Raw genomic sequence first — 14094 nt, 5'->3', positions numbered from 1 at the left:
GACACTACGTTCCACATATATCTGTGCCATACCTGGAGGCGCCATACGTTTGGGAGCTGCTCGTCGAACAGCAAAGGAGGGAGAAAAGCAAAAAAGATCAAGAATTTTGTGGGTGTGCTACAACTGAGGGAGTCTATGTGGACTGAACTGAATTACATGACACTCTATTGTGGTAGTTGCGCTATATTTATATTTTATGCCTAGTATCTAGATCATATAGTAATATATGTTATAGTTAGGTCTAATGCTTAGTGTTAATAACAAGAACCTGTTTGTCTATAACTATCATTTTCAACCAATAGAAAATGGATTAATCAGTCGAAACACTGGATGATGCTTACATGTGGCAGACAACAAGAGGTTGTGTCCTTTCAACTCAGAACACAGTCATGACCATATATATTTTCTTTACTCGTGTTGCTTACTATCCTTTGGGCAAGAAAAGCGACCCTATGGCACTCATAGACCTTAATGCTAGGACTATTAATGATACACTCCGAAGCCTAAGAATTTTTCATTAGTACTATGAGATACCAGTCCCATCTTTGAAGCGTTACTCAAAAGTCATTCCATACCCACACCCCAGAACATTGTGAAGAGTTACCTAGTATCCTCTGCTGAATGAGCCGTCTTCATATGTTCATATGACACAACAAAAATCTAATGATAATGGGAGGGGCAAGGGGGTCAAATGAGAAAACAAAAAAATAAAAAACAAAAAAATTACACAAAAGTAAAGAGAACAATCAAATTAACACTCACAACAAAATGCAAAAATGTTCAAATTAAATTAAAAACAAAGTCAAAAGGCTCAAGTGATGAGATAACAGAACCTATGAGGGGAGTAGCATGAGCCTTATTTTGGGATATCATGTGACACACAACTAGATCTTCTACCTGTACATTGGCACAGCAACAGTACGTTCGTAATAATGCCACGTAGAATGCAGGTCCATACGAGACAAGTTTGTGGCATAAAATCTCCAGGACGCCTGAAAAAAAGGAAAGCCCAGTTACTCTGTCATATAGTTTTGGGTGGGTTTCCCTCTTATGTGACATGGATGCCACACAGAAGGGTCCCCTGCTCTGAACTTTCCTCAATGCGTCACAACAGCTTGTATGAGCTTCTTAAGCCATTAGATCAGATAGGACCATGCAGAAAACCTAAAACGTCTCTTTGTGTTGGGTACATCCAAAACGGGAGGCACTGACAAATGGAAGGCCCATACGGGGGAAAAGGGAATCACAAAAACCCACATTAGTACAAGAATGCTATTAACACTCCATCATACTGGGAACAGACAAACATAACAGGATACCCTCTCTTTAATTCTACTTTTGTTTAATTGTTCTTTTCATTGTTCTACTTTTAATTTTTCGTTTACTTAGACAAACCTTACATAAATAGGAAGATTTTTACTTTTGCACTGATATGTTCTCAAAAATCCCTATTGTAATCAGGGAACAAGGGTACTATGGGTACGATTATCTGCCTTACCAGGCCCTGATAGTTCCTCCATGTGAGACTGGGTGGAGTTCTTTTTGTATCAGAATACTCCATTGTTCTTGCTGTTGTATATTAGCATCAAATAAAATGTTTAATTAAAAATGGGCCATATCAGCAAGTCCTTATATAGAAGGAGCTCCTGGTGTGGCAGAACTAACCTGTCCTAGTCAGTGGTGATCCTACCCTCTCTGCTGCCTGAGGCGAATTAATTCGGACATGCCACCCCATTGGCAGATCAAAAAAATCCCCGTATTTGGCCTGCACATGGTATAACACCTTTTTTTTTTGGCCTCTTCACGATATACAGCCTCTTTTCTTTTGGCCCACCACACAATACATGACCCTCCTTTTTTTTTGGACCACAAAACGAGATATGATCCCCTTTTTCTGGACCCACACACAGTATATAACCCCCATTTTCTAGTCCACCACATAGTAAATGACCTCCTTTTTCTGGACCATAACACAGTATATGACCCTTTTACAGAATGGTTGCCATGTTTTTTCAGCGCAACAGGACGTTACTGTACGTCCTGGTGCGCCTAAAGGTTAATAAGATATATGACATATTTCTTTCTATTCGCATGCACTATTCATTTATGAAACATTGTTTTATAACTGGAGTTACACTTTAAGTACAAACTGTAACATCATAACTTTCCATTGACTGGACTCCTTAGGGGCCGTTCACACGGAGTAACGCGCCACGCATTCAGGCACGTATACACGTGTCAGAGCGCGACGCTTCAAAACAGATCCCATTCATTTCAATGTGTGCTGGCATACGTGTGATACACATTGAAATCAATGGATTACAAAGCCTCCCATTGATTTCAATGTGTATCGTGCGTAAGCAGGCACCCATTGAAATTAATGAGATCTATTTTGAAGCGCCGCGCTCTGACACGTATATACGTGCCTGAATGCGCGGCGCGTTACTCCGTGTGAACGGCCCCTTACAAATCATAGACATTAGATTTCAATGGACTTAAATGGATCTATAGACAAGGGGCTGCTGGGGTACCCCACAAATGGTTCATGATCACTGCTTGCTCTCAACAGAAGGAAATTGTCTTGTGGTTTTTCCACAATGAACATCAGCATACAGCAAACTAGGACAGAAAAAAATGTATACAAAACAGATCCAACGCAAAAGATTTTAGACTTTTTTTTGTTTCCGTGAAAAATAAGTGACAGCTGGTGTCTAGCACTTCATGACATGCTGAGATTTGTAGTTCCAGAACAGTTTCAGAGGAACAGCTTGTCCAATTATCACTCTTCCTTGGTTCCTAAGCTTTACTTTACCCAGGAGAGATTTATATGAAGACGTTTATTCTGCATTTTGTTATTCTTCACCTTTCCCTAAAAAATCCCTTGATGCCATCTGTTTCAGTGTTGGAGCCGGCTGCAGCACAGGATGACGTCTGTGCTTTGACAACAATGGACAGATTGATGAGGATGAGATTACACCTCCCACACACAGTCTAAAACAGGTCCCAGTGGTGGGACTGGGGAAATCAAGGACATTGGTTACCTGAATCAGTCCAGCCGCAGGATTCCGTCTCTTCTCAAAGTGTTTCTGTCTGTGCTGTTCTTGGACTTTTAGGGCAAATCCAGATCCAAGGATGCCCTGAAGAGATCAAAATACATTAATAATGTGTCGGGCTGAACTAAATACAGGGGCCATAGTGTTCGCTATTTCTGCATGTTCGGATTTCCAAACATTTAAAGTTTCCAAGACCCATTGACTGTAAGGCTAAGACACCAGGCTCAAGTCCTGTAGCAAAAAAGCGCTGCCGGAAAAGACGTGGCAGCAACGCACTTTGCACAGAAAGTTCCCAGAGTTTTCCTCTGTCGACTTTCTGCTTCAATTCTAAGTATAGGGAAACCAGCGGTGTTTCTGTAGATGTAATTCACATGCTACGATTTCCAAAACCATGACGGTTTAAGAAATTACTGTGTGTCCGTGCCACATGTTCTCCCGCAAAGTGGTTATGGGATTTGCTAAAATTCCATCCATTTTGCTGTGGCTTCAAAATGTCACATTTTTTTTTCTGCAGCGTTTCTGCTGTGGGTGAACCGTGGCATTTACACTGCGTAGGGCCCTGGCCTCATAGGGTTTTAGGGGAAGTACTGTACTTGGTGAGTTTTTCGGTTAGTTTTAGATTTGAATACTACGGAAACCTCTTTTATAGGACTATCAACAAGCAGTCCTATTCTGTGAAGAAATCTAGAATCACGTGCTCAATTTTCCTGCAAAGTCCCTACAGGGAAAGTTATAGGGGTTATCTACCTTTACAAAACATATGACCTAGCCTTAAAGAGGACCTTTCACCTCCTGGGACACATGTGGTGTAATACGCCATGAGAAAGCTGACTGAATTCAGCGCACTATCAGCTTCCCCATTCTGTGCCCCGGGTGAAGAGCTATTAGTGCGGGTACCATAGCTCTTCACTGTCAGAAGGGCAGTCAGTCAGGAACGCTCTTCCTCACAATAGCGTCTACAGATCTGTACTGTGAGAGCGATGAGGAATGCCTCCCTTCCCTCTTGATAGTACTCCTCCATAGACTACTACTGGGGGGGCCCCCTCTCACAGTACAGCGCTATTATTTGGTTATTGCTACAGCAGTGTCCCATGGAAACAACTGATTAGTAGGGATCCCAAAAACCAAAACCCGCAGAAATAAATTTGATGACCTATTTTCAACATAATCTGTATGTGCAATGCATTGACTATTTGGGCTTTTCAGAAAAAGGAACACTCTTTGTAGTTGATGACTGAAAACGTGAGGAAACTGGACTTTGTAACCTAAACAACTGTTTAACCCTTTCATGACGCAGACATTTTTTATTTTGTTTTCAGTTTTAACTCCCTGCATTCCAAAAGCCATAACTTTTAATTTTTCCATTTATGTAGACTTTTGAGGGTTTGATTTTTGCGTGACTAATGGTACCATTTATTATACTGTGCAATGTACTGAGAAGTGGGAAAAAAATTCAGAATGAGGTGGAATTGAAAAAAAAATGCAGTACCGCCATTTTCTTACGGGTTTTGTTTTTACAGCTTCCAATTTGTGGCGAAAACGCTATGTTAGCTTTATTCTCCAGTTCAGTATGATCATGGTGATACCAAATTTATACAGTTTTTTCATGTTGTAATAACTTTATAAAAATTCAAATTTTGAAAGAAAAACAAAATGTCTTTGAATCACCATATTTTGGTGATAAATTTTATATTTACATATTTTATATTTCAGCTCTGTATGGTGTCTTTTTTTTTGGTGTTTTGGTCACTTTTTATTCCATTTTTTAGGGGTTAAAACAATGAAAAAAACGCTTTTTTTTGCATTTCTGTTTTTCCCTACCCATATTTAAAGAGCCATAATTTTCACATTTTTCAGAGTCACATGATGGCTTAGGTAGAGTTCACACTACCGTTGGTGTCCACTCAGAAGATCTCCATTTACATATGGACACTAAAGGACAGAAACGGACATTAAAGGACACAAGATAAAATCCCATTGAAATGAATGGAAATTGCAAACAGACTAGCTAGTGTCCGCTGCTAACATCTTGTACGGACAATAGCCACGGACTCTGCTAAGTGGGCACCAAGGCAGTGTGAACGCCCCTTTATTGTTTGCGAAACAAACTGAACTTTGTAATGGCATCATTCAATAACCTGTGAAATACACTAGGAATCTGTAAAAAAAAAAAAAAATTCTGAATGAGTTTGAACTGGACCTTGAACCCTAGGAGGTCTGATTGCTCATACTATAGACTTCAATCCTAATGTATTACAGTGTATAGTAAAATCCATTGCCTTCTATATTACAAGCCACCTATGGCCTATGGTAGCGTGTAATAGAATCATAGTAATGACAAGCCTGGGAGCCTTCAATAGACACCCGACTGTCATGGCAACAGATCACCAACCTCCGATGACAGAGAGCGTAGGTTGGGAAAAGATGGAGGTGCCGATGGCCCACTGTATATGCCCTGTTATGTTTAACCACGACATGCAAAATGTTAACAGCTGCGATCTGTGTCAACACCAACCACGGCAGTTAGTGGTGGGTGCTGGCTGTATTATATTGAGCCCTCTCCATACATCCCATCACGCCTAACCATATACATGTAAGGGTGTGATCACACCAGCGCCCGGTCTCCGCTTTGCAGCTTTCTGTCTTCTGCCTGAAAAACTGGACAGGAGATGGAAACCAGCAGTCAGTTTTCAAACCCATTCACTTGAATGTGTTTGCATAGTGAGCATAATAAATCTGATGGAGCGCCCCCTGTACAAAAAAAACACACACCCTTTTTGGGAAAGTGACATGGTTGGCGCAAAGACACCTTAGATTTGTAACTTTCTTACTCCAGAAATCTCACCTAAAATTATATTAGGTCTGCCACAATGTACTTACAGCGGGGAGAGCAAAAAAGGAGACTCCAATGAGAGTGAAGGTGGCAGCGAGTAGACGCCCATTCCAGGTCTGCGGATACTTATCTCCATAGCCGATGGTGGTCAGAGTGATCTGAATAAAGACAAGCAAATTGCTACAAGTTAAGTGTCAGAATCGCTGCCTTTAACCCTTTAATGATGCAGGGTAGTTTGTAGGTTAATGCTCAGTGACTTTTTTCATATTTTTTTTACGTCCCCTGTCTTCCAAAATTCATAATTTGATATTTTTCTGTCCACATACCTATGTAAGGGCTTATTCTTTGAATGACAAGTTGTACTTTCATCTGGGGGTACATATAATGTTTTCATTAACTTTTAATTACATTTTTTAGGGTTCCATGTGAAATAACATACAATTCTGTCATTGTTTTTTGCATTTTGTTTTTACAGCATTCACTGTGCATTAAAAATGATATGGCAGTTTTGTCTGGCAGGTCATTATGATTACGGTGATATCATACTTACATTGGTTTTATTACGCTATACCAATTTTACCAATAAAACATAGTTTTTATAAAATGTAGAATTTTCCTGGGTGACCATACTTTGATGTCTTGAAAAATTTTTACGGTATTGCTGATGGAGATATATCAGAGCTTTTTATTTGTGGGACAAGTTGTACTTTTTATTGGTACCAATATTCTGTATGAATGACATTTTGATCACTTTTTATTATTTTTTGGGGAAGGCAAAGCGACTAAAATACATTAATTTGTGCATTGCGGTATATATGAAACAAAAAGTGGGGAATGCGAACTATGATAGGAAATGTAAGCCTAACTCCACCATGTTAATAGCCAAAATGGTTGCAGGATCCAAGAGTCATTACTCAGAACCTCAATATTTAATGACCTGATTAAACCACTGGATCCACCATATACTGATGACTTTAAGTGATAGATGGTATCTCTTAATTTATAATCAGGGCGGGATCCATGACAGGAGAGGCATGGCTGGTCCTCTGGTAGATAATTGCTGAACTATATTCATGGCTCCTGATGAACCCACTAGAATCCATTGGTGGGGGAAACGCGTTGAGCTTCTTAATCAGGTTTACCATAGCTTATTCACAGCTAAGATGGTGATTGCAGCACTTCTCTTGAAGCTATCTGATCATATATAGGAGTCTCCAGTGTCATCACTATACTACCATCTAAAGTATTTGTTTGAGAGGGTGTGGGATAGATGACTCTCACTCCTACATAGTGGCATCTATGCCTTGTATTTGGAACATAAAACTAGAATTGAGGAAAGTATTTGGAGACATAGTAGTAGCTACGTCATTGAACGTTTTCTTTTATCTCACACATTATTGAGGCTTCCTAGGGATAGACATGTGAGTTTGTGTGGGACTAGGTAAGGTAGTGACTGATTGGGAAAGGCTCAGAGTACAAACCATCCCGGCATAGTCCAATGTTACACACCTAAGTTTGAGATACAGACTATATAATCATTGCACCAGTGTGAGTGTATTATACCTCATAGAAGGGATCTGACATTGGCAAATAGCAGTTCATTGTTTTCCTCTTGGTGTGGAAGGTTCAATACTTGGAGACTTGACTAATAACTTTTTTTGAGTATGTAGGTCAATCAATCTTATCATTGGTGCGTGTGAGATCTGTCTGTTCTGAGGTCCGGTACACACATATTTGATGCTGATCAGCAACACTAGTTGCAACGCAGGCTCCGCAGATGTCCGTGTCCTGCCGCACTCGCCCATAGAGTTCTATGGGTGAGTCCCTGCAGTGCCGCAATTCACAGCCATTACGTTCATGCCCTATAAATTGCGGACCATGGTTGCGGCCCGGCACACCACAGATAAAATATCCAGTGGTGTAAGAGGCCACATTGAATATAATGTGTCCGCAAATGGTCCTCAATTGAAAACCCTCAATTGCGGACTTACATTACGGTCGTGTAAGACCAGCCTAAGTGTCTGAAGGGTTAAAATAAAAAAGGAACTGAACTTTCCTTTAAGGCTGATGCCCCAGACTGTAAAAAACAAAGTTGCAGAAAAAAACACAGAAACACATTGTATTTTTCTGAAGCATTTTCACGGACCCCGTGATCCACTGAGAAGTTGTAATTGTTCCCCTCCTGACTATTACTAATCGACTACCTGATAAAACAGTTCTACTTTTTATTATTACTACATCATATTATATTTGCAATGATTTTATTGGCTCTTAAATAAGACAACTTTTAGGCTAAAGTCCCACATGGGGAGCCGCAGCCAAAAAGCTTTCTGCTTCAATTATACCTATACGGAAAATGCCAGCATTTCCATAGGTATAATTGACGTACTGTAATTTACAATGACACAACGGTTTTTAAAATCATAGCATATCTGCTATTTTTTTTTCTGCATATGCAGATGGGATTAGTAAGAATCCCATCCACTTTACAGGTACTGAAAACACCATGATTTTAGCTGCGCCGTTTCCGCCGCGGCAAAGTTGCAGCATTTACTCTACTTGGGGCCCCAGCCTTAAAGGTAATTATTAAAAGAACAAGATTATTTCTCATTTTGGTTAATTGTTGGGATCCCAAGAGGTGGCAACATCCGTCATCTCTCTATGAGCTACTACTTGCATATAATTGACATGCTGCGATTTTCAAAAACACAAACCTTTTTGAAAATACAGATCTGCAGATACTGTAAAATGTAGTATTTTTTTTCCGCAGCGTTTCTGCTGTGTTTCCAATTTCGGATACTTTAGGCCTCCTGTGCAGTGTACAGTTCAGTAAAAACATTAAAGATGACACACAGATTGGTGTCCATGTGTCATTTGTTGTTTTTTTTCACTGACCCATACATTGAAAATGAATTGACAGAGCCTCAAATACGGACAGGTCTGAAACGTGCTCCATATTTTGTAGCTCTTCAATTCAGTCCGGACGCACAGCCGCACAAACTATGGCTGTGTGTATGGGCCCATTGAAATGCAAGGGTCCATACTATTACTTGCAATTGTGGACCCATATTTGTGGATAAAGTGCACGGTCGTGTGCATAAAGGCCATTCACATGGAGTTTTCTGGTCAGGAATTTGGTCAGGAAACTGACTCAAATTCCTCCTCCTAAAAATGCCTCAACGTAGGACTGTATGGTGACGAGTTTTTTTGGAGGAGGAACTTGAGTCAGTCCTGACCATAAAACTCCATGTGAACGTTCGCACAACCAAAAAAAAACGGCTCCCATTGAAATCAATGGGAACCGGTCAGTTCTTTTTTCTGGGAGCGGTTTGTTCCTTCTCCCAGAAAAAAGAAGCGACATGCTCATTCTTTCAGGTGGAATCGCCTCGCAACATTGCCTGAAGACATCTCCCTCCCGACTAGGCCCATTCATTTGGGCCTAATCCGGAGCGGAGTGCCAAGACTGGATGTTGGTGCACTCCACCGGCATCCAGTCGCGGCTACCCGTATTTTGGACCGGAATCTGAGGTGGACTCCGCGTCAAATTCCGGTCCAAAATACCCCATGTGAACCCGGCCTTATTGTGCAGATAATTGTAATTGCTCTTTAAGTCAGGATGAGTGTTTCCAATTGGATGACTGTCAAAAAATGTGTTTCCATATGGACCTTGGTTAATGTGAATACAACCTTAGATACAGTTTCTATTGGGGTCTGGATAACCACATGGGAAAAATGAACAGATAGAAGAATTTCCTACAGGCTTCTTCAGAGTGCCTTTCTCAAACATTTACTCACCAGTCCCCACCACAAGGCGTCGGCATAAGTATCAAACATTTCGCTGTTCTCTTCCTTCTCTGCCAAATATACCAGGAATGAAGCCAAAATGAGACACAGGAAGCCGATGTACCAGGCTGTTATCAGTTCCTAAAAGTGAAAAGTTAAGTCAAAAATATTCTCCTTAAAGAGACCTTGTACCTAAAGCCTATGCCATCTCTATTTACTGTACAGTTTAGTGCAATCTATTGTTCCCTGCTATCAGCCATATCTAGTGACCAAGACATCAGAAAATCTCCTGTCTCAGTGATCACTACTTTATGCCACATATTTCCTGTACGGAGATCCTTCAGATACAACATTTACAGCCATATGTATGACTGATCCATTACACCACTTTAATGCTACTATTACAAGCAGTGCACTTTGCATCCAGCAGCTCTTTAAGGTTATTCATAGTAAGATACATTATGAGTACTACCAGGATCATGCTGGAGACCTGAAAAATACACAACTGTAATGAAGTAATGATATAGCAGAGTTGAGAATTGGAAAAATAGCAGAGTAACACTTTAAAGATGTCATAGTGACAGCACCATTTAGTTAATCACCGTGGTACCGTGATTAAAGAAGTTGTCCAGCATAATTTTCGTTTTTTAATTAGTCTGTCAGAGGTCACATGACCGCTGAGGCCAATCAGCAGCCTAAGGAAAGGACCCAGGGAAATCATACGCTGGGAGATACCGAAGTGCTAAGAAAAGGTGAGTACATTTTTTTTATTTTTTTCACCACCTCCGTCCCAATTAAAGAAAAAAAAATCCTAGACAACCCCTTGAACTCATGGTCTTATCAGGTTTCATCACGTAAAACAAAGACATTTCAGGTTCAGCGTTGTTACATTAATATAGTCAACCCATACAATTATACTAGAAATTTTCAGTTACATGTAAATAAATACATGCCTTAATGGGGCATGGGAAAAATCATTATTAACTAAGCACATACTTGCGTAGCCTTTAGAGAGGCTATTCCACACCTACCTTTTGTATGTAAATCGCCTCAGTAGTTTTTGAATGAGCCTGTTTTTATTCATATGCTAATTAGCTACCAGCGAGCACAGGAAATTCTTATTATGCACCCTCTGCTATTCTCTCGTATGTGTGTGCGAGCAGGGAGATGAGTCATCAGCAGCAGCAGCCTGTGCTGTATACACACATAGCAGAGAATAACAGAGGGTGCACGATGAGACTTCCAGAGTGCATGGTGGAGGCTAATAACCATAATAATAATGGATCATGCAAAAACTAATGAGGCGATTAGCATACAAAAGGTAAGTGTGGAATAGCCTTTCTAAAGGCTATGCAAGGATGTGCTTAGTTAAAAATGATAGAGCCCCTTTAAGGTATACATATATAATATATATATATATATATATATATATATATATATATATATATACAGTCCTATGAAAAAGTTTGGGCACCCCTATTAATCTTAATCATTTTTAGTTCTAAATATTTTGGTATTTGCAACAGCCATTTCAGTTTGATATATCTAATAACTGATGGACACAGTAATATTTCAGGATTGAAATGAGGTTTATTGTACTAACAGAAAATGTGCAATATGCATTAAACCAAAATTTGACCGGTGCAAAAGTATGGGCACCTCAACAGAAAAGTGACATTAATATTTAGTAGATCCTCCTTTTGCAAAGATAACAGCCTCTAGTCGCTTCCTGTAGATTTTAATCAGTTCCTGGATCCTGGATAAAGGTATTTTGGACAAACAATTCAAGTTCAGTTAAGTTTGATGGTCGCCGAGCATGAACAGCCCGCTTCAAATCATCCCACAGATGTTCAATGATATTCAGGTCTGGGGACTGGGATGGCCATTCCAGAACATTGTAATTGTTCCTCTGCATGAATGCCTGAGGATTTGGAGCGGTGTTTTGGATCATTGTCTTGCTGAAATATCCATCCCCGGCGTAACTTCAACTTCGTCACTGATTCTTGAACATTATTCTCAAGAATCTGCTGATACTGAGTGGAATCCATGCGACCCTCAACTTTAACAAGATTCCCGATGCCGGCATTGGTCACACAGCCCCAAAGCATGATGGAACCTCCACCAAATTTTACAGTGGGTAGCATGTGTTTTTCTTGGAATGCTGTTTCTTTTTGGACGCCATGCATAACGCCTTTTTTTATAACCAAACAACTCAATTTTTGTTTCCAAAATGAAGCTGCCTTGTCCAAATGTGCTTTTTCATACCTCAGGCAACTCTATTTGTGGCGTACGTGCAGAAACGGCTTCTTTCTCATCACTCTCCCATACAGCTTCTATTTGTGCAAAGTGCGCTGTATAGTTGACCGATGCACAGTGACACCATCTGCAGCAAGATGATGCTGCAGCTCTTTGGAGGTGGTCTGTGGATTGTCCTTGACTGTTCTCACCATTCTTCTTCTCTGCCTTTCTGATATTTTTCTTGGCCTGCCACTTCTGGGCTTAACAAGAACTGTCCCTGTGGTCTTCCATTTCCTTACTATGTTCCTCACAGTGGAAACTGACAGGTTAAATCTCTGAGACAACTTTTTGTATGCTTCCCCTGAACAACTATGTTGAACAATCTTTGTTTTCAGATCATTTGAGAGTTGTTTTGAGTAGCCCATGATGCCACTCTTCAGAGGAGATTCAAATAGGAGAACAACTTGCAATTGGCCACCTTAAATACCTTTTCTTATGATTGGATACATCTGGTTATGAAGGTCAAAGCTCACTGAGGTTACAAAACCAATTTTGTGCTTCAGTAAGTCAGTAAAAAGTAGTTAGGGGAATTCAAATCAATAAAATGATAAGGGTGCCCATACTTTTGCACCGGTCAAATTTTGGTTTAATGCATATTGCACATTTTCTGTTAGTACAATAAACCTCATTTCAATCCTGAAATATTACTGTGTCCATCAGTTATTAGATATATCAAACTGAAATGGCTGTTGCAAACACCAAAATATTTAGAACAAAAAATGATTAAGATTAATGGGGGTGCCCAAACTTTTTCGTAGGACTGTATATATATATATATATATATATATATATATATATATATATATATATATAATATATATATTTATTTATTTATTTATAAATATATTTATTTATTTTTTTTATTATTATTTTTTTGGGGGGCAGAAAGTTTATCTAATCATAGATAATCCATGCAAGGAAGTGATTACCACTAGTAGTAAGATTATGCCCTGTAAGTAATACCTTGCTATGCGCATACACAACAGAGCCTAAAAGTTTCCATGTACCACCTCTCCTGTCCATACGGATCATACGCAGAATCTGCAGGAATCTCAAACTTCTGAGAGCTGAGGTGGCAAAGACATTTCCCTGTGACCCAGCAGATAGAACCGCTATGGACGCTATTAGTACCATGATATCTGCAAAGAGAAGGCAGAAAAGGAACTGATATTTTCATTTGCATTTAGATTGAAAAATATTCCCATTATGTGCAGGAAATGTAGAACACAATGGCCACAACCAACATAAGGCCCATTAAAATTTGTAAGAACACAATGGCGGAGCTGTAGAGCGCCAACAGGGGTGACACAATTTCTGGAAAAAACTGACGATTTTTTATTACTTTTGGTCAACCACATTAAAGCTGCAGTACAACAATGCTGTATAGAGGGACTCTTCTGGCATCACAGCCGACTACGGCTATTCCTATAGGTATGGCACTGTTTCAAAACAATATTGCCCTGTGCTAGTAAAACCTTTGACTAGGCTGCAACTACTGGATGGACACACATAGGCACATATAATGTCTTGATGTCTTGTGACAGATTATTCCAAAATCATGTTTTGAAAAGAATGTCATTTATTGGCACATACAGATGTAGAGTTAACCCAAACTTCTGCAATTGGTTAAACTTCTGCAACATTTTTCAATGTATTTTCATTGGCTTTTGTTGTAAAAGTTTCCGTTAACTCTGCTACATCTGTACACCGGGACAAGTCCTGCCAAAAGAAGAGGTAAGATACAGTTTAACCACCTAGGCATGGACAATTGTTCATAACAGGTTGGTTCCTGAACTGTCAGGACTCCATTGGAGTTGTTCTATAATGATGCAATGTCCACTAGATGACAGGATGCAGATCTGGTAGGTGGCACATTATAATGACATTGTACCAATATATTATTATTGATGATTATCAAGAAACTATGAATGTCACTTGCTATTTATCCTCAAAAAAAGATGGATGAACTGGCCTCACCAATGACACAGAATGGCTTGCGCGCAAATTTCAGCCGTCCTCTCCACCCTCGATAACGGCAGCAGCAGCCTGCAGCCCAGATTCGGACAAAGTATTCCACCCCAAAGACCACAATGGTGACAATTTCCTGTAGGGAAGAAAACATTGGGA

The 14094-nt window shown here is 39.9% G+C and overlaps 1 protein-coding gene across 4 annotated transcripts in view; it reads right to left on the bottom strand.

Moving 5' to 3' along the window:
• The window catches only part of KCNQ2 (potassium voltage-gated channel subfamily Q member 2), a 92398-nt gene that overhangs the window by 39377 nt on the left and 38927 nt on the right, over nucleotides 1–14094 (bottom strand). For 2 of the 4 annotated variants that reach the window (XM_075276974.1, XM_075276972.1), the window contains exons 3-9: nucleotides 13945–14071; nucleotides 12931–13106; nucleotides 9682–9810; nucleotides 5934–6044; nucleotides 3042–3137; nucleotides 898–992; nucleotides 33–56 (exon numbers count right to left, since the gene is read on the bottom strand). In XM_075276974.1, the coding sequence (XP_075133075.1) occupies nucleotides 33–56; nucleotides 898–992; nucleotides 3042–3137; nucleotides 5934–6044; nucleotides 9682–9810; nucleotides 12931–13106; nucleotides 13945–14071 (758 nt within the window). Of the gene's footprint in view, nucleotides 1–32; nucleotides 57–461; nucleotides 661–897; nucleotides 993–3041; nucleotides 3138–5933; nucleotides 6045–9681; nucleotides 9811–12930; nucleotides 13107–13944; nucleotides 14072–14094 lie in introns of those variants that run through there. The other 2 variants (XR_012716890.1, XM_075276973.1) reach the window with 2 other exon arrangements.

The sequence above is a fragment of the Leptodactylus fuscus genome, chromosome 6 (genome assembly GCF_031893055.1).
Source record: "Leptodactylus fuscus isolate aLepFus1 chromosome 6, aLepFus1.hap2, whole genome shotgun sequence".
NCBI classification, from domain to species: Eukaryota; Metazoa; Chordata; class Amphibia; order Anura; family Leptodactylidae; genus Leptodactylus; species Leptodactylus fuscus.
This window is presented reverse-complemented; position numbering and strand designations above follow the sequence as displayed.